A 25,724-nucleotide genomic window follows, 5' to 3' on the forward strand; every position below is an offset into this window, starting at 1 on the left:
AAAAGCTGGGTTATTTTCCTAACCTCATCTCATTTCAGTTGCCTTATTGGGGTGAGTCACTTGTACAAAGAACTTAAAATAGTTTTCCCCAGACATGGATCCCCAGGTATTGTTGGACTTGTAACACACACCATCTCTGGCCATTGCCTGTGGAGGGGTTCATAATCCAGCTTGTGGGCTTGCCTAAAGAGAGGAAGTGTGCACTGAAGTGGGTATGAGGGAGAACAGAATGTACTTTGGGTGAAAAGTATTCGCTTCCCATCTTCTGCTGGCTGTTTCTCCATACAAAGAACTTGTTCATTCTTTCAGGAATTTCACAACTACTGGGGGAAGGGTTGAAAGGAAAAGGGGCAATGGTTGCAGCCAACCTGGAAAAATGTGCTGGCTCCAGTCTGGTTTGGCAGGGCCTCTCTGTAAACTTTGTTCTACCCTCCTTTGTACCAGAGAGCCAGTCCCCTTCCTCTCCCCTCCATTTCTGCTTTGTCTATACATGGGCCGGAAAATGGGGCTCTAAAACTAGATTATCCAGCCTTTACCCATCCCCACAAAGGGTGGTGGGTGCTCCTTGTAAGTGGCTGCTCCTGCAAACCCCTTTAAAGCATACACTATTACACACAACCAGCCTCACCCTGCTGCCATTGAGTGCTCTGCCACTGTTAACCTTGTCAAGGGCAGCTGTTGCCTTTCCTTGCACACATCCACATGCATCCGGTGGCTGACAACAGAATTTGTTGCAGGCAGCAAATAGCACTGAAGACAAACATAACATGCTGAGCCTTCGCTTTCATCTCACCCCCCTGCTCCACTGTGCAAAATGTGTAGCACTGAATGCAACTTCCGGAGACAGCAGATTGCACCACAGCTTAGTCATGTCACACCAAAAGGAGTGGACATTTGTGCAACCAAGAAGTGCCAGTTTGTTTCAGTTAACTGTTGTGCCACAATAAAAAATACTTTTGCAACTTCATAGTGTTAAGTGTATTTTGTTTACCAAGTGATGATAATGCCATTTCAATTTCAGGTAGCAAATATGGAAAGGTTCAAAGGGTGTGTGTGTGTGTGTGTGTGAATACTTCTGCAAGACCCTGATGACTAAGAAATCTTATGACATAATAAATTAGTCACCAAGGTGTCAAAGTAACTCTGAAGCCCAACATGTCCTCCACCTGTTTTGAACTTCAAATCAAATTGGCTACTGTAAGCCAATGGTCAGAAATGCTGGGAGATGTCATCCAACACATCCAGAGTGCCCCAGGTTGGGGAAAGCATGCTTAATCTAATTACTCTTCTGGAAAAAGCCAAAGGGTTAAAATCCTGAAATATTACCTAGCCTATACCAAGTGTGAGCAAAGGCTATACCTCCAGGTGCTCTGAACTTGCAGCTCCTAGAAGCCCCTGCCAGCATGGCCAATGTTCAGGAATACTGGGAGTTTAATTCCAAAACATCCCCTTTCTGCTCACTCCTGTCCTATTTAGCTGTCTGTCCTGCTGCATATTTAGCAGGTCCAGCATAAGTGACACAAACAGCAAATTTCTTAATTTACACATAATATAGTTCTATGCCTGGAAAATGGAAAGGCTACCTAGTGAAGAATGGAACGGGATGAATGGAAAAGGGATGCTGAGGGAACAGCATTATGACTGGATCACTGCTCCCCAGTACTAGTTTATAAATGTGCAGCCTGTATTTAAAGTGTTTATCTGGCTTTGTTTTGAAGACTTTATTCAGCACACAGGCAACGAGGGCATGCCTGCACCAAACAAACAGGGTATTGGCCCCTCAATAATTAGCTGGAAGCTGTACTTGAGTACAAAAAACCTGGGCATCCTTTTTATCCTCCACTGCTGAGGTCTCTTGGGTCCCCTGCAGCAAGAGCTGCTTTTTTGTAGAAGCAGCTGATAACTGTCACCACAGCAGGTGAAGCCCAGTGAAGACAGAGGCGGTACCAAGCAGGAGATGGCCCCAGAACGGGAGTGTTCCTAGCCCGGAACAGAAACACAAGGAAGGAGCGTCAATTCTTCACTTTCAGTGTAAGGTCCCATCCGGCAGGCAACTTCTCTTCCACCCCCGTCTTTATCATACACATAGTAGGCTCAGATGTGTGTGATGTCCTGTCCAGTGTGAGGTGGTTGTATCTCTTCAAGCTGCTGGATGACATCACCAATGTACGGCCGCTGCTGGGGATTCACCACCATGGTAGAGGAGAGGAGATGTTCCAAGGCAGGCGAGTACCTGGAATTGAGAGGTGAATCATACCAGGTTCTTTAGATGAAGGGCAGTCACAACCCTCCCTTCCTCGCAGGCACTCCTCACCTGGTGTTCTGGGGCACAGTGAGAAGGTTTTGCACAGCCAAGGCCACACTGTCCCCCTTCTGAAAGGTCATGTCATAAGGCCCTTCACCAAAGATCATGCAGTACAGAACACACCCTAAGGACTAAGCAGAGGCAAAGTGAGGCCCAAGAGCTGTGAGAAACTGTGCAGACAGCTCTTCCCACCCCTACACAGGGATGGACCAGCATGTCCCATCCTTCTGAGTCCTTGTGGAAACGTGACATGACACATTCTCCAAGAAGAAATGAAGGCCCTTACCCAGATATCTGTACGCTCATCAATAATACACTCGCGCTCAACGGAAAACAGCTCTGGTGCTCGGTATGAGATAGTGCAACGTTGGGCTGCCCAGTCCTGTGAGATAAAGTAAGAGAAGGAAACAGAAGTGAGCTGAAACTGCTGTGTGTGTGTGCGTGTGTGCATGTGTGTGTGTCAGGGGGCAAACAGAATCTCTCAGTCCTAACTTTTTCCTCTTGTAATTCCTCCTGACCACTAAGAGCAGCAAAAACTGTCTTTCAAAACAGTGACAGCAATCTTAAACAGAAAAAGATAGGAAAGACTCAACCAGGCTGCTGCCTACCAAAGAAAGAAATCCCAGGTTCCCTGCTTACCCACAGGCCTGCTATTTTAGATGTGTATTTTAGGAGTGGTCACATTACGATTTGCAACTCTATAATCTGAATAGAAATCTTGCATTCTACAGATACGTCCCTTATGGTTGCTCTTAGTTGCTTGTAACAAGAGCCACAGTACATGGGAAGGAAGGAAAAGCTGTTGCAATCCATTTCCTCCCTTGGACCAAAGGCTGGGGCAGGTTAAGGGAGACCCAATGTGAGGTGACTGTGGTTAAGGGAGAGGTATAGGGGTAGCTCCAGCGAACATAGGAAGCATTGAGTTAGATCATTGGTCCATCTAGCTAAGAACTGTCTGCTCTGACTGGCAGCAGGTCTGAGATCTTTAGGCAAAGGGTCCTAGCACAGTGGCAGACCACCAGCTTTGCATGCAGAAGGTCCCAGGTTGAATCCGCAGCAACTTCAGCTAGGGCTGGAAAATGTTGGAAAATTTGACATCCTACAGAATTGCTGCCAGTAAGTGTAAACAATATTGAGCATGGCAGATCAATGGTCTGATGCACCTTCCTATGTCTTTTCTATCCCTTTCTGAGTGTACAGCCTGTGCTTGCCACTGAGCTGTGGCCCCTCCTTCAAGATTTTCCATGTTGCAGAACAAAAGGTTGCAGAGTACTCCACCATTTCATTTTGCAAGCCCTTGTAAACATTCTCCCTCTGCTGCTGAACAGCATGTCTGTCTGAGCTTCTGGTTTTTATGGTGACATTTACTTTGGAATCCTCCCCTTTATCTTGGCTAAAGAAGCTAACCTCCCAATTCCTTTCCATCAGACCAACCTCATACCTGTATAGTCATGGCCTCCCTCGAACTCCGCACCTCAATGCGTGCCTGATTCATGGAGCCTAGGTCCATCAGCACTGGCTGGTCATCATCATCCAGCAACACATTTGTAGGTTTCAAATCTCTGGAAGAGGAAGGAGGAAGGATCCTTGATCATTTTGAGTCATAGAACCATCAGAGCTCTGCTCTTTCTTTAAAATCATAATTAAATGCAAGAGAGCCACTGTGGTGTAGTAGTTAGAGCACTGGACTGGAATCCAAGGGACCCAGTTTCTAGCTCCTGCTCGACCTCACTGGGTGACTGCAGGCCTAATCTACCTCACAGGGTTCTTGTGAGGATAAGATTGAGAGAAGGAGGACCATGCAAACTGTCTTGAGTTCTTTGAAGGAAAAAAGACAGGATATAAATATAATAAACAAACAGTATCTTCATACCTTGGGTATTCCCTATTGACAATATATATATATTTCTCCTCCTATATTTTTATTTTATACTGATAATTTTAATTTTATATTTGTAAATCAATGTATTTTTTGTATTTTTGTATTTAATGGTAATTTATTATGTACTATTGTATTTCAATGTATTTTATCATGTTGTAAGCCGCCCCGAGGTTTCGGCAAGGGGCGGCATAGAAATGTTATAATAATAATAATAATAATAATAATAATAATAATAATAATAATAATAATATTGCCATTGATGCTCCATGACACAATGGGGTTCCTTACCTTTGCAAACGGCTCGTTCTCAGTGCTCACAATGCTGATTGACAACCACTCATTCATCTGAACTCTACTTCCCCACCTCCCTGAGCACGTACATCTCTGTAAAAGTCCCAGAATGCTTTTGGCAAGCAGCTTCTCACCTGTGTGCATAACCCTTGTTATGAATGGCCTGCAGGCCCCGGCAGATACCATGAAGGATGGAGAGGATCCGCTCCTCAGGCATGAAGGCACCTTCATTTCGCAGAGCTTCCACCTCTTGCCAGAGGGTCCCTCTCTGCAAAGAGAAGCCAGGGGGCCTTGATGACTAGGACTGCACATTCTCTCCCCAGAATGACTGGCTAAGGGTAGATTGACTATATGCTGGGTCCCTCAGTCTGTGGCACAATAGCCCGAAGGCTGGTTTGGTGCAGCGTGCATATGCTCCACCGCCCTGCCAACTGCAAAGGTTCAAGGGACAGTGGGTTCTAGGAGGGTGGCAGGTGCGTCATTTGTGTGCTTTCTCAGAAAGAGCAGATCCAGCCATGGTCACACATGCACTGGTTGCATCCAGAATAGATTACTGAAATGTAGCAGATTAGAATAGATTACGGTGAGGGTTATGAAAAGTGCTTGGGATCTTCAGCTAAATACATTCAGAGTGCTACCTGGTTTTCAGGTCAGGGCATATACACTCAGTTTTGTTCACTTCCAAGCACAGTTCTTACGTGCTGGTTATTACCTATAACAGTTTGGAAACAGAAAATTGGAAGGACCACATGCTCCCTGACACACTCTTTACCGAATGCCCTGCTCAGGGTCATGGGGCCACCAGAAGTCTGCTTGGCTGGGGCATGAGACAGAGCCTTTTCAAGTACAGTGGCCTGCCTGTGCAATCCCCAACCTCAGGAGGCTCTTTGCCCTTTTGGTTTCTGTTAACATCTTATTCACCAAGACTCTAGGCTGTCTTAAGTGCCCTCACCTTTTCTGTGAATTATGTTTTATCAGTTATGGTGTTTAATTCAGCTTCATTTTTAAAAATGAAACTGCATTATATTTGAAAAGTGTAATTGAAAGTCATATTGGGGGCCCTAAGTGGAACCAAAAGGTAGGATAAATATAACTCTATAATGAAGAGAGGCTATTGAACCAATGGCAGTTGATACCTAAGTAGAACGGTTTTCTAGATCTAGTGGACTTAGCTATATTAGCTGGCTCTATCTTGAGGATGAATTTGTACACTCAGGAGAGACAAGAACCAGAAGGGTGCTCCAGCAAAGAAAGATCTCAGCCTCTCTGGGAATGGTGTCACAGTATATCATGCACCTCCCAGCAACACATGATTTATTCACAAATCCTACACTTCCCAGCAAGCACTGTGGTTACTCATCTGTACTGTATACCTAGATTCAGCTTTCAGACATGATGCTACACACCTCTCAGATACTCACCTTGAAGAAAGGCAACAGGAGCCAGGCCTCATGTTTGGATCCCTTCTCCACCATGGCATGTGCACACAGAGGCAGGATGTTGGGGTGCTCAAAGAGCAGGTGCATCTCTACCTCATGCATGGCCTCCTGGCGATCTTCTTTGTCGTGGCATATGATGCGCTTCAATGCATAGAAACGTCCATCGTGCAGCCCCTCAACTAAGTCCACGTAACTAAAGCCACTGTGTAGGGAGGAGGTATGTCAAGAACAGAGTGGGCAGCTTGGCAGAGAAAGGAAGGCAGACAAGCTGGAAAGGGTTCAGAGGAAGACAAGTTTGATCCAGGGACTGGAAACAAAGCCCTATGAGGAGAGATTTGAAAGGACTGAACATGTTCAGTCTCAGGAAGAGAAGACTGAGGGGATATGACAGCACTCTACAGGTGTCACAAAAAGGATGGATCTTTTCTCAATTATCCCAGAGTGCAGGACATGGAAAAATGGACTTAAGTTACAGGAAACCAGTTTTTCAAGATGCAACTGAGGATGTTCTGCACCTAGCAGGGGGTTGGACCCAATAGGCCTCTGGCCCCTTCTAACTTTACTACTTTATGATGGAAGTATTTCAATGAAGCAGACAGAATTCAGACTGCTTTTTTCTTCCCGCCAACCAGATATTTCCCAACTTTAAAAGCTCATAACTTAGGTTATTTCCTTCCTCTCATGTTGTCTGCCTACTAAGCCCTCCATTTTTACAGTCCAAAACAGTTTGAGGGGGGTTAGCTTACAGTTATATTATTTTTATGATTGTCTTGGTGATGCAGGGGCAGTATAGACATATTTAAATAAACTAACAAGTATTTAAAATATCAACATGAGCCTTCTTTTGTCACAAGTTTGGAGGGAACTGGGGGAAGAGAAGACTTTAAGGAGGTGTCAGTTTTCCTCCTTCCTGTCCTCTGTCTGGGGGACAAGGCCTAGTTCAAGCACTTTGGCATAAGGACCACCTTCTGGTTCCTCCTTGTCCTGTATCCAGCTCTGGCAAATAGGGCAAGAAGGCACAAGAACTGTATAAATTAATCAATAACTAGGGAGGTCAACCATATGCTGAAAGTATCTGTAAGCCATTGGGTAAACATTGGGACAGATCACCCAAGATCCCAAAGTTTCCTGCTGTTTCTTTTGAAACATTAAGCATTTTTTTCATAATCAGATATAAAACATAATCTGACAGCCTAGTTCCATGTGTTTTAGGTATCTAAAAGATGACATAAAGTAGAGGGAGAAGGTCTGTTTACCAAGGCTACTAAGGGAAGGGAGGCAGCAGGTTCAAGTTGTAGAAAAGCAGACTTTGCTTACATATTACTCAGGAATAAAATTTACAACTGCAACAAATGACCAGGCAATGGAATAAGTGGTTTAGATAAGTAATTTGTAGTCCAATCTTATGCTCTTTTGTTCAACTATAAGGTCAAATGGGACAAATTCAAGCAAAGTATGGTCTGATTTGCACATAATGGGAAACTATCAATTTAAAAATAAATGGATAGTCATGACTGAATGAGTATATGGTCTACAGCACACACACCTCTTCCTCTTTTGCTCAACAATCCACAATCAGCTCCTGGTGAATGTGATCTGCAGGATTCTTTAGGGGCTAAACAATCCAGGAGTTAATCCACAGTATATTTCGTTAACTGTTGAGTTGGTTAGGCCCTGAGCAGCCTAAGGGCCTGGATTTGGAAGTCACACCAAAAAGTTATTCATGGGTTGCTATGTAAAAGCTAAGAAAGAGGTATGTAGCAAACATGTGTTTGTATAGGATGGCAAACCTTAAGACAGCCTTCCTTCCCTGTGATGGTGCACTCCAAATGTTTTGGAACACAACTCCCAATATTCCTAACCAACCATGCTGGCTAGAGTTGATATGAATCAAAAGTCTAAACCATCTCGAGGACATTAGGCTGGAGAAGCGCAAAAAGACAATATTTTGGGACGGATTCACATCTGTTTTCCCTACCTGGTTCCCCCCATTATCTTGAATGACAACTCCAAGTAGGGCATATGGTTAAGCTAACTAGGGGTGGTAGGAATTATAGTCGGACCCTTTGGGAAGAAGCCAGATGGGAGAAGTATGATTTGCACAGAGGGAATATCGTCTCTGCAATGGTTGGACCAGGTTTCTCTAGATGAGGCTCGTTCCTCCCTGCTTTGCTGACAATGGCAGCGTGCAAGATGAGCATTGCCCTCTGCTGTGTTATACTTACCCCTCTCCAAGCCTATGGATTAAAAGGTAGCGCTTGTTGTTGATGGTGATGGTTCCCCTTGAGCAAATACATAGGGCATGACCCATGATGGCCACTCCAACATCCTTCAGGCCCTACAGAGGACAAGAAAGTAATAGCTGTCCACAACAGAATTATATGGATTGATGATGTTGATGCTTTGTATCCCACCTTTTCCTTCATGATAGCCATGATAACCAACAACATTAAAATCATAAAACATACAAATACAATATAAGAACAAAACTGATGCCAAGAAGGTGGCTGAAAACTAAAATTACACCATATCTGAATGTGCAGCATTGAAGATATCCAACAAAACAGGCCAGCTGCAATAAAAGAAAATGGGCCTGTCCATGAAAAGACATTTGAGAAAGGTTTAGATGTGCCTCCTTGAACAAAGTACCAGATCTTGGATGCAGCCAACGAGAAGGTCCTCTCCTCCACCAAACACTCTTCAGAAATTGGTTGGATGTGGGTGAGAGCCTCTCCTGAAGATATTAAAGCGTGGACGTGTTTGCAGTGGAAATATGGGCCTTCATTATAGAGTTGGAAGGGAACACAAGACTATCGATTTTAATCCCTACTGCAAAGACAGGCTCATCTACCCACCCACCCACTTTCCCTGCACCAATCAACACATGCAGTTTTAAAAGGCAGCATCCACCAACACAGGCACCAGCAGAGAGCAAATGGTCTCAGAATGCTTCAAAGAAGTGATTCAAGTCTCATGTTGCAAGGGAAGACAAACTTGAGATCCTCTGCCCCATCACCAGTTAATCTGTTGGGAGGGCTGCTGCAGAAGGAGTGAGGGTTATTTTCCCCTCCAAATATGGTGATGAGTCAAAAGCTACATTTTCAGAAAACATGTTCACTTATTGCAAACAGTCTCCTTACTGCCCCCAGGAATGCAAAATACCACTATTCATCTGAGAAGGGAAAGGAGGGTTGAGATGCCCCTACTCATTCTCAGGAAGGGCATACTGTGCTGCAGCATGTCTGTGGTGGCACACAAATGGCATCCCCCAACATACAAGGAAACTTGAGACAGGATACCAACTGAAGGATTTGAACTGACAACTCAACTTGGAAAGAAGGAGGGGAAGTAAAAAATGTCTCATTTTCTGACTAACAGAGGTATGCTGCTGTTTACAAATGCTTCACTTTTTTAAAATACAGCTAATACATATCTCATGGAAGTCCCACACCAGGGTTGCTGTAAATTCTATTTCATTGGAAATGTAATGATTTCTAATGCTGACTTAGATCTGTAGTGCATGTGGATCTCACACACACTCTCCTGAGATCCACACCTCCCTGATAGGTGTCAACTGCAGTTCATTTTACAAGCAAGTAAACACAGGACACCAGTTTCCTACTCAAGTGACTCCAAGTGGAATCATCCATCTAAATGAGCTACTATACTCCAGAGCGAGTACAAGAGGTTCAGAAACAACACAGCTCAGATTCCCCCCTATTCCTGGAAAAGGACATTTACGAGAGCGCGTGGAGAAAGGATTCATCTTCAGCAGACGAGATGCCTTTCCTCTAAACCCATCTGTGTCAACAGCTACAATGACTCCACAATGTAGGCAGCACATTTTGCATGTGCCCAGAGGCACGATCGTTTTTATTGTCACGTCATTCGTGCCAAAGAAGATCCTTGCCATTTAAAATTAGGTTACGGGGCACGGATCTCAAATTAATTGGGATGCAGCAAAAAATCCCGACACATTTTCTAGCCCCAGCAGGCTGGCGACAGGTATAAGACACCATAGACACCGTATCCTCGCTCATCCTAGAGCCCCGCCCACCTGTGGAAAAGGAGGGGCGGGAGGGGGCGACGTACTCACCCGTCTCGGACCAGCGAACAGAGGCTTCCCGCAGAGCGTCGGTGCGACCAGAGCGACTCACGCCATCCGCTGACGTCTTTATCGTGCGCCATCCACACAGCCGTCGGCGGAGGGTAGCCTAGCAACCATGTGGGGTGGGGTGAGGCGGACGAGCAGAGGCCTTGCATGGAAAAGAGAGTGACGGTCTGGGAACTCAGGAGCGGAATGTTAGTGTCAGAGCTTGGGTATGGGGAGACTGACAGGGTAATCCTGAGCATTCAGTAATCCTAATCCTCCTCAAGTGTAAGCCTCGTTGGTTGCTCTGAAGTTTACTTCCAGGTAAGTATGTCTAGGACTGCAGCTTGAAGCTAATTCTAGGCGCATGCGTATTTGCTGCGAAGTAAGTCACTGCCTTTAGTAAGGCTCATTCCTAAGTAAGTGCTCATAAGTCTGTGGCCTCCAGACGAGGTTTTTATGAAACCTGCGCTCTGCCTCGTCCACGAAGTTTTACGGGAAGGGCAAACGTCATTGTTGAACTTTAAAAAGAGGCCCCCGCGCTTTTAATTTTAGAATATTCGGAGAAAGGCAGAATATCTGCACAATGCCTTCTGATTCGTAATGATAGGAGCCCCTTCTATAGATGGAGCCTTACACTTACAGCATTGGTTAGGTCTCCTGTGTTCATTTGTAGTTTATTTCACAGGGATCTGGTGAAGATACAGCAAACTAGGCATTTTAAGACAATAAATTGTATCAAATTTTTATTCGCCTTACTTCAAAAGCTTAGGGCAGTATTTATACATTATCCCTGATCGTGGCTAGCTCAAGAGCATTCAGTGAACTTGCTGGCTGTCTAGGGATTTGAATGTGAGTTTTCTCCATCTTGAGTCTAGCAGCTCTAGCCTCCACAAGATACTGGAATTAAGAAGATTAATAATTGTAACAATGATATTAATTTTATTCCTTCTTAAACATTAAAACTCTGCCTCATTTATGAGTTTTCTGGGGTGGAGTTCAGATGACATCTTACATTTGTAACCTTTCTGTTCTTTTCCTACCTTTTCTTCTGTCTTTTTATTACTGCAGAAAAGCTATTAAGAAAGAAAAGAAGGAATAGTTCCACCATGCCTTCTAATCTGTAGTGTTAGAAGCCCTAGAATGTCAGAAGATAAGAAGAGACATGCTGGATCAGGTCAAAAGGTCCATCTAGTTCAGCATTCTGTTCACATAGTGATCAAACAGCTGCCTGTGGGAAACCACCAGTAGAACATGAGTGCAAAAACACCACTTTTCACATTTTCAGCAACTGGTGTTCCCCCATGAATTGGTCTAACTGTTTTAAAGACATCCAGATGATTGTCCATCACTACATCTTGTGATAGCGAATTCCATAGTTCAGCTGTGCCCTGTGTGAAGAAGTGCATTACCTGCAATGAATCTCCCACCGATTAGCTTCATGGAATGACCCCAGGATTTCCTAGTATTCCATGTAGCCTCATTGTGAATTAGAATCATATTAAAGCTGACATTTCTGGACCCTGATGTGTTTCTCATAATTTGCACCAATCAGTGATTCTCATGAGATCTGTGCTCCTTAGAAGATCCTATCCCATTGTGAGGTGGCACAGAATGTGGTGATGCTACGGGTGGTGTGGTTCTGGCTTTGATATTCTGCATAGTTCATTCTGGGATTATGCAGGGGAATCTTGCTGCTGAAAAGACAGAGTGACTTTAAAGTCCCTCAGAGTAAAAGGGCCTGTAGCTGACAAATGAGTTGCTGTAAGTTTGATATAGGTAAAAGCTCACTGGGGCTATGCATTTTTTTAAACTATTATATTTTGATATAATACAAAAGGTGAAGAGAAGGAAAACATACAGATTAACCAGATTGTGGGCAGATCCAAGAAGGTGTCACAGTCCTACCAATTGCATTGTGCAAGTGGTACCTACTGTTTGCACAATGGAGATACAACACTTGTGGGAGCAACTAAAAATGAATAGAAATGCTAATTTTCAGAATGGAGCAGGTCAGTATTTCTTGCAAAAGGGGGTTTTGCCAACTCAGCCAATCCAGAAATGAGTGTTTCTGCTAATTTCAGTGCTGCTTTAGGAAGAATTAAATCTTCATTGCACAAGACGTGGATCCTGCCTTCTCAGCAGAGCTGGCAGAGGCACAGCTCCCCATTGGATACTGTGCCAAATAAAACATTATTCACACTGAGAGCAGTACAATGGAATGCTCTCAAAATGGTCAAAATGCTATCTAAAGACTAATATATGACATCATTACGATACATTTTTGTCAGGTTTAATTCTGGGATTCTGCATTTGATACCCTCACTGGGCACTGATGGTCATGCATCACACTATTATAACATGCTCCTTGCATGCTATGGAAGGCCCAAATTGAATGATATACTACAGATGCAAATGTAGCCACAGTTAAGTCATGTAGAGTCATTAACCACAATGTCCACTGCCTTGGATGCAGGAAGCAAACGGGATAATCTGTGAACCATGTTTTATCTATGCCCTTGATAGAATGGTTAGATAGTAATTTGAGGATTTGCTTTGACAATTCTGATTATTTCTATTGGAAAAATTATGCAACCTCTGTATACTGGCTTCCCGGTACAATTTAAGTCATAAACCGAGTGATCCTAGTGCTTTTAGACAGCATCTAGAGTACTTTGGATAGCCAAATATAAGGTCAGAAAAGGGCTTCAACTTGAGATCGCCACTTGGATCACACCTTGTCCCACACAGCTGGTGTGGAAATCACATATTTACTTCATAATGATGCAAAAGCTGGACATGCTCAAAGAAATACGAAGTGCAGGGGAAACATCCATTACTCACAAAAACAAGCTTTTTTTTTCTGAGTGGCTAGACATGTTGAGCAACAGCCATTTTAATCTTCTAAGAATGCCCCTGGGGCCCACATTTTTAAATAAAAATTAAAAAAGCATTTAATTCAGCATTTGAGCTGCCCAGTTAAACAGATTTTTAAAAATAACTTTACTAATAAGAAGGTCTGACAAGTGCTAAAAGAGGTTCTGTGGGCACACTGTGTTCAGGGGCACTGCACAGGAGACCTCAACCCTATGGCCTTGGAGACTTTCCAGTCGGAGGAGACCATTCTGGACTGGGTAGACCAATGGCCAATTTCAGTATAAGGAAACTTCATACATACTGAATGGTTGGGATGGCCCAAATAAACATTTTATCATTGCTTTAGTTCAGAGGAACTTGCATGCCAGTTCTTTTGCTGTAATTCCTGAAAAATTGAGAGGGACAGGGCTCATGGAATAACAAGGACAGGACTGTATCAGTTGGGATAGTTGTGAGAAATCATACTCTGTTTTAGTATTAGATATGGGAGCAGATCCAGGAAGGTGTTGAAACAATGGTTTAAGCACAAGTCACAGCATGTAACAAGGCTGAAACAGCACAATCTTTTATCTTGCAAAGAAAAATAAGCACTGATTAATAATGGCAGATTGGATGCCAAAATACAATTTAATTAAATGACTGGAAGTTAAAGCTAGGTTTAGCCATATTAGAAGTCAGTTTCCAGAATTTAGCAAAAAATACAAATTAATCATTAGAACAAGCTGCTGGTGGTAGGGAGGAGGGTGCATTTTCCATCACTCATAGTCTCCATATCATTTGGTTAAATGTAATGTGAGAGCATCCAGTACTAATCTAAAGGAATCTTCTCATTTAGGGTACCTAAGGGAGGTCAAATAGTCTGTTCTTTTCACTTATTTATTGGTGTAATCAGTTGGGTGTCTCAGATTCTGTTTTAACAAGACCTTGCTTAATCAACCCATTTAGTTCAGCTCATTTATGTTTGATACTTCACTAGACCATTTAAAAGTGCCCCAATATTGCTTACATATAAAGGATAGTAAAATAAATCTTATCTAAGACAAGGATGTAATGAGTAGGAGCCAGTTCTACTGCACAGAGCCACACTCATGAATCCTCTGTGCCTGATTAAAATCATTAGTGACAAATGACAGATAGCTGTGCAATACAAGCTCTGCCTTCTCTCTTTTTCTCTCTCTCCTCCTGCTTTGATCCCCATACCTCAAATACCTTCGAATGTTTCTGGTAGTTTGAGGAAGTGTTCGGATTTCTTGAAATCTGAGTACAGAAATCAGTTTCCATTTCCTCAGGGCTGATCCTTTATTTTCTACTCCTTGGATTCAGAGGGAGCATGGTCCCTCATGATCTCTTCCTCTGTTATAAGGTCACTGACTCTGGATATAGATGCACAGTTATTGTCCTCTTTCTTTTTCATTTTAAAAGGTCTTGTTTGTGCTTGCTTCCTGCCTTGCAGGCTCCATCCCCCAACTTTGGACAAAGCATCAGAGCCTGCCCACTAACTGGTCATGTGATGACTCTCTGCTACTCCCTGTCTCAGGCTGAAGTTGCTGCCAAAGAGATGGGGCTGTGTCTGTATGCCCTGGTGGTGGTCGTGCTGTTGGGGGACCTGCAACTCCAGGTGAGGAAGAGAAAGGAGCTTTTGGGAGGGCATTTTCTTGGTGGAAGCAACTGAGATGACTTTTATCGCAGGGCAGCTAAGGGAACTTGAAGGATTTCCTTAGTGCCTGCTCTAGGTCCCCCCCCCCTTACAGTTAAACTTGAAACCAAGCTCTTGCTTGAATATTTCTAGCACCACTCTTCCATCCCCCAGCTGTTATTCTGTCTCTTGTTATTGGGTTATCGGCTCTGCTACTGAGTAGATCTTTTATGTGATATGAGTATCTGGGAGATCCCCAGTGTGGCACATCTCCATCTTGCTTTTTAAAATATTCTGCAACAAGAAAATAATGCCATTCCTTCATCTACAAAGCAGAGACAGGATGGTTGGGCTCCACTGAGAAGCAGTCTGTAGTAATTTCATGGGCAGGATAACATAAGAGGACTAAAAATAACAAAATCTTACGTGTGTGTGTGTTTGTGTGTGCTGGCTGGAAATAGGAACAAATACTGACACAAAATAATGGATGGTGCTAATAGCTCCAGAATGTGACTCAGCAAATAGGCCCTATGTGGTATCCAGGTATATTTAGGAATACTGGACTGTCTTGGAGCCTTGGAAGAGGATCTGAGCCTCAGGTGCATAATTTGACATGGAAGTTAGATTTGAACTTGCAAAATGTAGAGAGTGGAATAAGATGAACATGAGCATGTGCGGGCATATTGTGTGACATGCCTATGTGTACTGGGTTGCATTCAGGGAATGCTTGTCATACGTATTTGCATTCTGAGAGATTGCATTGTCTGGCCCATTTAACATGACATGGCAGGCTCAGCATGGCTTATTTGAATATGCAGCCTCCAGTGGGCTTCTGGCATGTGATACAAACATGGCCACTATGGATTATTTGAGGGTTAAACAACTCTCAGAGAACCCTAGTACAAACTGACAGTTAATGTAAGAGTTGTTTAATCCTCAAATAACCTGAACAGCTGAGTTTGGCCGACACGCTGCAACACCTTTGGAGCTTGCACATTCATAATCACACCAGGCGTACACCATGGCTTTTGTTCATCTACTGTTCACACCAGGTTTCTATGTGTGGGGTATGCAGTGAATCCAGGAAGCCTCCATGCAAAGCAGCAACATTATAAGATTCTTATGAGAACAGCCAGTGTCAACTTTACTACCTGAGCTCCTCAACTATCTCCTGCTATGGCAGAGAGGCAGGGAATGGCACTCCTTATCTGATCTCCTAGCAATGTATGGGGTAATGTTGCAGCTTATTAAATATGTTCTCTTTCCCTGCTCCTGGATGCCAGGTCACTTCAGCAGCCCGTTCTTTCAGCATTGATTATGAAAATAACTGCTTCCTCAAGGATGGTGTTCCATTTCGCTATATCTCAGGTAGCATTCATTACTTCCGTGTTCCTGCTGCTTATTGGAAAGATCGACTTCTCAAGATGTACATGAGTGGCCTCAATGCTGTGCAAATGTAAGTGACAGGTGGAAGCAGAACTATTTTGGAACATAAATCTTTGTGTGGTGGAGTCTGGAGGCTCAAGGTGAACAGCTCAAGCTGAGCAAGGATGGAGCTGGCCCAAGTAACGAGGCCTTCAGTGTATTCAGCAATCTCATCTAGGGCATTTTAGGGTTGCTGCTCAAAATGAGAAAACACAGATGTCATACATATGTGCATATACATACCATCCTATCTAAAGCACACAAGAAGGAATGCAAGAAGAAAATTAAACCTGTACCTGTTATTCCCACTTTTTCTTTAAGATTAGGAGAAATACCTCTTTGCATGATCCCAAGTTGGAAAATGGGGTTTTTTGTTCATGTCTTACCCCTGATGTTTACATTCAATAGTTTAACATACTGGTCTAAAAAGCTAGATTTGAAGGTTTCAGATGAACTTCAAAGAAGAAGAATGGGTAATGTGTAGGGTTCGGGGCCCCAATTTTAATAGACTTCTGTCTTCTTTATCCAAAAAAATCTCCTTGGTGGGGTGCAGAACCTCTTTCAAACCAAGGGCCAAATTCCTTTTTTCAGATGCTCTGTGTATGTGTGGGGGGGGGGGGGGGGATTACATTCCAGTGGTGTGCAGGGCCAAAAGGAAAAGAGGTGGAGCCACAAATAGCATATTTTAGCTTACATCTTATTGCCAGTAGTATGTCTTAGGAGAGGCAATCCATTCTTTTAGAATAAAGTGAAAAAACTGCACAAAAGCAGGGGAAATGTTTAACCATTGATGGTTGCGGGAAAAGGGTATGGCCATCTGGGAAACCTAGAAGGCCAGGTCGGAACCTCAGTGAGCTGGATTTGATCCACAGGCCTGAAGTTCTGCACCCCTCTCTGATAGTGTCCTCTTTGTCTCAGATTCCTGTTTCAAGCTGAAATATGTATTTCTATTTCTCAGCTATGTACCCTGGAACTACCATGAGTCATTTCCTGGTATCTACAACTTTTCTGGAAACCGAGACCTCGAGAGATTCCTGGACCTGGTGGCCCAATTAGGCCTCTTGGTGATCTTACGACCTGGACCCTACATTTGTGCTGAATGGGAAATGGTGAGGGCTTTTGCAAAAATGTTCAGAGGTATTGTGACTCACTTTGCTTGTTCTCATATCTTCAGCAACTATGTTTATGATAATAAACCTCAGATCTGCACATTCCACTATGGATTCTCACCTTCTGACTAGTTCTCATTGTTTGGAGTGGGGCGTAAACATCTACACACTCAGATTTTACTGGCAAGGTAGATTGACCTTTTGACCTTCTTTCCTAGGGTGGCCTTCCATCATGGCTGTTGACACATCCAAATATTACCCTGCGTACATCTGATCCAGGTAAGAAGGAACATCTTAATCAGAGAGGGTGGGTGACAGGCACTCTGGATTTCATTTGAACTCTACAGATTGTTGGATGCCTTTGTTTTGGTTCTGGGTTGTCCATACTAAGTTGGTAGAATGCCACTCATCTGGCCTTCCTGGCTCCCATATCTCTTCTGCAGAACTGAAATATCCCTGTGAGGGTTGTAAAACGGCCGAAAGGCCCTTTCAGACCTCTTATCTTAGCGACTATGTTGGGAATTGGGCAGCAGCATCCCAGACCTTGACTGAACGAGTGGCTTTTTGTCCTCAGATTTCCTGGAAGCTGTGGACAAATGGTTGGATGTCCTGCTACCCAAGATCAAGCCCCGTCTCTACCACAATGGTGGAAACATCATCAGTGTTCAGGTGCGTGCAGTGTAGGCCCTATTTCAGCATTATGTTTCACCTGATTGTACTTCTAGGATTAGGAGTGAGTGACTTAGAATGAGTTACATAGCCTCCAGCTTCTGTCCCCTCCGAGAGTTAGTTATTCTGCCTGAATCTATATGGGAACAGGAGTCCAACAAAATCTGGCAGGTCCTGGGATGCTCACCACTTCTCCAGTGGCTTTCTGATCTGAGGCATATTCCAGCCTGAGCAGCCAACTAGAGCAATGCAAGAAGAGCTAGTTGAATTGGTGCAGTCTCCAAGTGAGCAAAAGTTAAGAGTATGGGTGGCTGCTCAGTGCCATTTCCAGTGCAGCTACCGCTATGTGGCCAGCACTAGAACTTTCTGTAGAAGAAACAGGCCAACCAAGATGTCACTTCATTGCCACTGCCTAAGCACTGAGTAGCCTTTAAGCAAAATGCCATCCTGATTGAACTTTCCCTTCTATAGAAAATGTAGATAATGATGGTGCAGTGGGCTTCCACTTGGCCTTGCCTATAGAATGTACTGTATAGAAAGTGCAGAAATACTAGAAAGCAGAAGAGCATTAAAGGGGCACCAGGTAGAATTTATATACCTTACATCACTACTTTACACCTGTCTCTTGCTATTAATCTGGAGAGATATTGATAACAATGAAACCCTTCACCTGCATTACGAGCTTGGCACTTCCAGGGTATCATGTTTATTTCCTTAACGAAGTGTGAAGTTGTACCTACTTGAGTGACCAGCATCTAGTGTAAAAAGGATTTTGTATCACAGTAGTAGACCTAGTATTTGACAGATGAAAACAGCAAAGGCTCTTTCAGGCTCAGTAAGGGCTCCTGAGTCACCATTCTTTAATGTCTGCTGTTCTCCAGGCAGATAGAGAATGAATATGGAAGCTACTATGCCTGTGACTATGACTATATGCGTCACCTATTGGCTACCTTTCGTGCATACCTTGGCAAGGAAATTCTGCTCTTCACCACTGATGGCATCTCAGCATCTGATCTCCGATGTGGGACACTGCAGGGCCTATATGCCACTGTTGACTTTGGACAAGGTAGTGCCTGGCTGGGTTTGCTCAGATGGGATTGTCAGGAGTCAACAGGGAATCTTGGTTTGACTCCTGCTCTTCTCTTTGCCCTTTAACAGATGAGAACGTGACAAAGGCATTTCAGCAGCAGCGACGGTTTGAGCCAAAAGGGCCACTGGTGAGAGGGCCTTGGTCTGTGGAATGATGGCACCCCATATTCTCAGTAATGGGCACCCATTGCTTGTTCCTTCTGGGCACCCATTTCTCCAATAAAAAGGCCACGTTTCTTTTAGGCCATACTCTGGCTTGTTTCCACCTCCCATGGTGTCTATTGCTTGCCATGCTTCCCAAGTATCTTCCAAGAAGCAAGAGGACTCATGAGTGTTGAATCCTTATTTATTGATGTGGTTACTTTGCTGCTGCTGGGATAGATACTGCCCTGTGTTGCAATGTAACCAGCTCTCAGAAAATACAGACTGCCTTGGCCACTACGGGGATGAGGAGATATGCATCCTGCACAGCAAGATTCCAAAATGGTCAGGGGCAACACTGGCATTTTTTAATTCCCGTGCTTCATTAAAAGTGTTGAAAGTGACTCATCTACTACTCCATAAAGGATTGAATTCTACCTTCCTCCTAGGTGAACTCTGAGTACTATACAGGATGGCTGGATTATTGGGGTGAGCCACATTCCACAAAACATGCCGAAGATGTGGCTCAGGGCCTACAGAAGATACTAGAATTGGAGGCCAACGTCAACATGTAACCGTGAGGCCATAGGGGAGAGTGGGCAATAGAACTTATGAGACAAAGAAGCAGGGGCTAGCTGCTAGATGCAAATCCATGGCTCTGCTTCTCCTTACCTACTGCAAATCTCTCATTTTTCCCTGAAAAGTGCATCTGTGTGAGTAATCTTCTCTTGTTATCTTTGGTCATTTCCATGACTGACAAAGGTCCCCTACAGAATCCTGGGCCAGAGACTTTTGCATTCCAATTGCATCTATTGCCCACTGTTTCAACACTCGCATCTGTTTCTGTCATTGCCTTGTTATTTCAGTGGGAGGAGAATTCTTATTGTGATATTTGGACTTCTTGCAGGTATATGTTCCAAGGTGGCACCAACTTTGGTTACTGGAGTGGTGAGTGTCTGGCTTCTGCTTCAACCAAGACTAGGAAAATGTAGTTTCTGGCCAGAATGGAAGTGCCTATAATGGAGAGGGGGCATTAAGATAGGGATGCACAGTTTATGGTCTTCCAGATGTTTTGGCTTACCTCTCTCATCAGTGCTAGCCAGCAAGGCCAATGATGTGGGATGATGGGAGCTGTAGGCCAAAACATCTTAAGCATCATAATGCTGCCTGCTTCTACATCAGGAGATTCAAGGGCCTGCCTTGTTCTCACAACCTTTTCTGTTCAGGTGCTGATTACAAGGATGGTTACAATCCCATCACTACTAGCTATGACTATGATGCCCCTCTCTCTGAAGCTGGAGACCCTACTGACAAGCTGCATGCCATTCGGACAGTCATTGGCAAGGTAGGAGCCCGATACTCTGAGTTGCGTGAGATGCAGTCACACACTTGATACTGATTGGAAGAGAAGGGGCTGCTTACCGCTCTGTTGTATGAAGCATATGGTTACACAGACATAGGCTCATCAAGATGTAGTCAGTCCCCAGGTTACAAACAAGTTCTGTTCCTTAGAAAATGGAAATTCATCTTTAAGTTGAATTTGTATATAAGTCATCACGTATAGTCAGCCCTCCACATTCACAGGGGTTAGGGGCACAGGACCACCATGAAAGTGGAAAAACTGTGATTATCTCTAGTCCTCGCCCGAACTCAGTGCCTCCTCTTTGCAGCATGGAAATGCTGGAGAGACTTCCCTCTCTGGATAGGAAGGCATGCTTTGGAGGCCTCCCTTTCTGTGGTGATAACAAATTTTCACAGTACTTTTTAAAAGCCAATAGGCCTTATGGCAGTTCATTCATAAGCAGAGGTTGTTCACAAGTTGGGCGTTTGTAACTTGGGGACTGCCTGTACATTGTTTTCAGTTTAGTAACTTAACTGCCAAATAATTCAATTTTGTTCTTTGGGACAGAATTGAATTGGCAGTATTTCAGGACATCAGCTGTGCTATTGTGTATAGTTAGACCTGTCTACCAAAATGAGTTACAAATTTGGCAGGGGTAGTTTTCAGGAGTGGGGGGTTGGGTTGTGGGTCCTGCTTGTCCCAGTCTCCAGCTCATCTATTTCTCTGCCCCCTTCTTTTAAAATTGAGCATGCACACTACTTTATCTCCCTGTACTGCCTTGAAGAAAGAGAAGGATGGCATAGCAGCAGGAAGGGAGAAGACAGAGGATGACACAGGAAGGAATCTACAGCACTTCTGCTTACTTGCTCACTCATCCCACACCCAGCATTACAGCATAGCACGGAAGAGACATGAAAGTGGAAACTCAAGGATTCTCACCAATAAAAAATCAAGAACAGAAATGTTTTAAACAGCACTGAGATGTTCAGTTGAATTAAATGCTTTTTCCCAGTTGCACCCTGGACTGCCATTCTTGAGCAGTCAATGCAATGAAGTTAGGCAGAAAAACACACTTTATTTTTATCATTGATTTCTCCAATCCATTGATTCGCAAATTCACTCTTGTCACTCCCCTTTTCTCCTTAGATCCTGTGAAATAGTTTGCAACTATAGTCTACTGATATTCGACTTCAGCTGCTGTGTAAAGAGCTATTATCTGAAACACACGCCCAATTCCTTTGACATGTTTTTTAACTTTAGTTTCAGGTGGTGCCTGCAGGACCAATGCCACCCCCCACCCCAAAGTATGCATATGGCTATGTAACCCTATCACAGGTGAGTCAGAAGTGGAAGCCATTCTCTCCCAAGTAAGTTTGCTTGCTTGCTAGATAGGCTGACTCTGCTCCTTCATGGACCTACAATACCCAGATTCATGGCCTGCCAAGGATAATTTAACCCATGATGAGCTATGCTGACCTTGTTGCAGGTCCCTCCACTTGAGATTTGTCATACACACCTGCTCTAGGGTCATGTGCTGGTTGCTTAATGTTTGTGTAACCTATGCACACCAGGCTCCCCTCACACAAGAGCCCCCAAGGAAGGTTTGCATATTCAGATTTGTGGCTGCACATGCTTAGCATGTGCTGCAGCCTTAGTATGTGTTAACTAATCCATTGTGGGTTGTCACATCATGGAAACAGCCCGGTGTCTTCTGCCTATTATCTATCCGATTAGAGGTAAAGGCAAGTGGATCAGGCAAGAAGATAAAGTAGGGAGGAGGTCAAAGGTGATCTGGTAGGGATTCAAAGCCCCTTCGGTGCTGATACCACCACTGTGCAGTTCTCCTCCTGTAGAATATCAGTAGACTGCCTTGCCCCCTTTTTAGATAGCATTTCAGAGAGGTATTTGTTTATGGTTGAGTCTGCGGTCTCTATTGTTGTCCATGGCTTACCGTTCACTTTAATTTGTGGGTTCTTTGTAGTTTTGTAAATATGCCATTTTGGAAGAAAAAGTAGAATAGAAATAAATATAGTTAACTACTCCTTTCTCACCCTCCTCTTTCTTGTAGCGTGTGACTCTACTGGACATTCTAGGCCTTATCTCGCCTTCATTGCCGATTTATTCTTCCTTCCCCCTCACTTTTGAGGCTCTGAAGCAGGTAAGAAACAGAAGAGGAATCTTTATCAGCAGTCAGAAAGTCTGAGCACCTGGTGGGGATTGTCTTTCCTGTTTGTTGCCTGGAGTATTGGTCATACCTGAAGGGGCCTCTGTTCTGTATTCCAGAGCCATGGTTTCATGCTCTACCGGACTATTCTGCCACATGACATCCTGGAGCCCGAACTGCTCAGTATTCTTGAGAATGGGGTCCATGATCTTGCCTACATTATGGTCAATGGAGTAAGGTGGAAAAGGGGGTTCACCCTTGTGATCAGGGAAGATTATCCTTTACTGCAATTAACTGCAGCATTAAACAAGTCCTGGACCCTCACTGTGAGATGGTCAGAGCACACAGAACAGCTCTGCATATCCTCCTCAATTACAAGTGACTGTTAATCCTGTTTCTCCCTTTCCTTCATCAGGAGTACAAGGGGACATTAGAACGGGACAAAGTGAACGAGATCAAAATATCTGGCCAACTTGGGGATACACTGGACGTGTTGGTGGAGAACATGGGTCATATCAACTTTGGGAACAATGAGAGTGACTTTAAGGTACATCTGGACAGGAGCCTTGGGGCTACTACTGCCAGAGTAATGGTTTGATTAATGCTTCCACTATTGTCTGCTGGAGGTAAGTTGTGTTGCAATGGACTTCAAAGGAGTCACAGATTATTTTAGGTTTCCAGTTCCAAGGTAAAAGACAGCACCTCAATTTCAAAACTGACCCCAACTCCCTTCCCCAGCCAGCATGCCTCTCTGAGCAAAGGAGCATAATTCAGAGACACATAGAAGGGGCTTTTATGGGCTGTCCTGACACTTCCAACCTCCTTCCCTTTTCCTACAGACAGGCAAAAATGTAGGGCAGGGGAACAAGGAAACAAAGACTGCCTCCTCCCATCCTACAGAGAACTCTTGTAAATGTCCATGTTTGGGAGCTTACAAGCATTGAGGGTGCTATGCATAGGACTGCACCCTAAAGGGCATGGCTGGCTGTGTTAGGCTTCTAGCCTAAGCTGAACACTGACCATCAAGAATACCAGTTAAGAATTTGTGACTAAAGTTTGTGACTGGAGATGGGAGACTAGAGTCCAGTTAAAGAACTGGAGGTCTTCCACAAGCTTTGGAGTGTTGTCCGACCTTAGGAACAAGAGGTATAGTGCTGCACAGGCCGTTTTTAGTCACTCCAAGTTCTAACAGCCTCATTCAATAGTGTGACTGATACCAGATCCAAACACAAGTGGTGGGGTGGTGAAATTGTATCTCTGTGTTGATTATTTACGTGCTCTATTACCTGCTCTAACAGTTTCTTTCACATCAGCAAATTACCCTGCATAGGTACTTCCTTCCTGTTATAGAGTAATTACGCCAGCCAAGAGGAAAGTTGTGCCTAGTTCTCATCTCTCTCACATTTTAAGACCAAAAGATATCATTCACTTTCCAGTTTAGGGAAGGGTCACTGCAGGGCTATCCTGCTCCTCAGAGATGTGAGAATAGCAAAGTAGTACTTTTTCTAGCACCAGACATGGAACTGTTCTGCTCAAGGGGGAAAGTACCTTAGCACTACCCTACTTTTAAGAAGAACTGCACTGAGCCTTGTAATCTTTCAAGGAGGAGTCGCTGGAGGAAAGGTTGGATATATTTGGATAGTGGCCAAGAACTTTACCAGTTGCACTAAATGATCAATAACAGAGTTGTAGTTTAAAAGATGGGTGAATGTTCTTCTGTTATTCCAGGCTGCACCTCACCTGTCTCTTCTATCACATCTTCCTACCCAGGGTCTAATCCACAATCTCACACTTGGTTCCTCCATACTCAGTGATTGGCTTATCTACCCCCTGGACATTGACTCAGCTGTGGCCCATGCATGGCCTCCAGTTGTCTCACTGAGTAGTGGGACCACAGGACCTGCTTTCTACACAGGAGCCTTCACAACACCTGGCATCAGCCAAGACTCCTATGTGAAGCTTCCAGGCTGGAGCAAGGTACTGCAATTCTGAGACTAAGCCCAGGTTTTTGGGCAGGCCAATCTCCAGATAGGCAGGTGTATTGTTTCTTCAGCATCTGGGAAGCAGGCATTCCTTGCAAATCTAGACAGCTGGTTGCAGCTTGTATAGTACACTTACTGTATTGGCACTGTATAAAGGCATAGAAGGGTCAAAAACAGGTATGAAAATAGTTTTGCCCTTCCTCTGTCCCCTGCTTCAAGATCAAATTGCTGGTAAACTTTTAAAATAATGGACAGGATTGTAGTCTAAGGGAGTACTCGTAAGTTAGTGGGATTTATTTCTTAGAGAATATTACCGTTACACTAGTGAAGCTGTTTCTCTTTTCTCAGCAGAACTTTCTCCCTCTAGGAGCAAGCAGCAACACAGGGAAGTGACTAAGCAGATAAGACAGAAGTATTATCTTACAAAAGCTCCCCTTGTGTTTTCACCTAGGGCCAGCTCTGGATCAATGGCTTTAACTTGGGCCGGTTCTGGCCAGCTCGTGGACCCCAGCAAACGCTCTTTGTGCCTGGCCCACTCCTCAATGCCTCAGCCCTCAACACTATCGTGATTCTGGAACTGCAGAGTGCTCCAGAGAAGCCCAACGTGCTCTTTGTTGATCGGCCCATTCTCAATGGAACCAACAGCTTCATGCATAGAAGCACAGGGGAGTAGAAATGTCTATCCTGCTGTAAAGCTGCTCTAAGAGAAAGCATCTCTAAGAGAAATTCTTCCTTGAAGCCAACATGTTTCAGAATGTTAACTTCTACATCGAATGAACAGAGTACTCTTTAAGATCAATGTTCTCCTGTCTTGTGTCAAGATTGTGGCTTAAAGCTGGGTGTGGGGGGAGAAGAGATCAGGATAACAACGTGCATTTAGATACTCAGACTGGCACGACTCATAGCTGATGTTCTAGCAGACTGCTCAGCAGGTCAGAATCTTAACAGCTAGCATAGGATTGTAGGCATTAGCCTCCAAATCAAATTACATCAGCCTGGCATGGCTCTGTGGTTCACTGTATTTCTCCATTGTGCATGGGGGCTGAGGAGAGAAGTTTTAGGAAGGAGGAACAGATTTATACCTGCATCTGTAATCTACTCAGACAATACTGTAAAAATGATGAGCATTAGTGCTATGAGTGCAAAATATAAACAAAGAGGCATAAAGTGGTGGTAACACAAATAAACATATATCCAACATCAATAGCACTGAACAAACTCTCTGCTAATTCAAATTATCAAGCTCCCTGGCTTTATCTTAGTCCTAAAATTATCCTGCCTAA

General features: G+C 44.0%; 2 protein-coding genes across 4 annotated transcripts; one reads left to right on the top strand and one right to left on the bottom strand.

Annotated features, from left to right (window-relative positions):
• Positions 1 to 1,706: 1,706 nt before the first annotated feature.
• On the bottom strand, positions 1,707 to 10,120 carry STK16 (serine/threonine kinase 16). Its single transcript, XM_044438350.1, has 8 exons — positions 10,014 to 10,120; positions 8,143 to 8,255; positions 5,900 to 6,119; positions 4,613 to 4,746; positions 3,747 to 3,867; positions 2,592 to 2,687; positions 2,315 to 2,436; positions 1,707 to 2,233 (listed from the first exon to the last, which is right to left on the bottom strand). The coding sequence occupies exons 2-8, from the start codon at positions 8,226 to 8,228 to the stop codon at positions 2,095 to 2,097; spliced, it is 918 nt and encodes a 305-aa protein (XP_044294285.1). The 5' UTR covers positions 8,229 to 8,255; positions 10,014 to 10,120; the 3' UTR covers positions 1,707 to 2,094.
• GLB1L (galactosidase beta 1 like) lies at positions 10,095 to 25,645 on the top strand. 3 transcript variants are annotated; one of them, XM_044438345.1, is made up of 18 exons: positions 10,095 to 10,331; positions 11,079 to 11,192; positions 14,338 to 14,502; positions 15,804 to 15,976; positions 16,904 to 17,054; positions 17,273 to 17,333; positions 17,629 to 17,723; positions 18,609 to 18,789; positions 18,882 to 18,940; positions 19,403 to 19,524; positions 19,861 to 19,901; positions 20,180 to 20,298; positions 21,556 to 21,630; positions 22,364 to 22,453; positions 22,579 to 22,683; positions 22,875 to 23,006; positions 24,230 to 24,436; positions 24,893 to 25,645. In XM_044438345.1, exons 2-18 carry the CDS (start codon positions 11,151 to 11,153, stop codon positions 25,112 to 25,114), a joined length of 2,040 nt encoding a protein of 679 aa, XP_044294280.1. In that variant the 5' UTR covers positions 10,095 to 10,331; positions 11,079 to 11,150; the 3' UTR covers positions 25,115 to 25,645. The 3 variants fall into 3 exon arrangements, with proteins under 3 accessions (XP_044294280.1, XP_044294279.1, XP_044294282.1); XM_044438344.1 differs by having other exon boundaries at positions 10,097 to 10,331; positions 22,579 to 22,692; XM_044438347.1 differs by lacking the exon at positions 11,079 to 11,192 and having other exon boundaries at positions 10,099 to 10,331; positions 22,579 to 22,692.
• Positions 25,646 to 25,724: the final 79 nt, after the last annotated feature.

Source organism: Varanus komodoensis, unplaced genomic scaffold (genome assembly GCF_004798865.1).
Source record: "Varanus komodoensis strain SLA01 unplaced genomic scaffold, ASM479886v1 scaffold32, whole genome shotgun sequence".
NCBI lineage: Eukaryota > Metazoa > Chordata > Lepidosauria > Squamata > Varanidae > Varanus > Varanus komodoensis.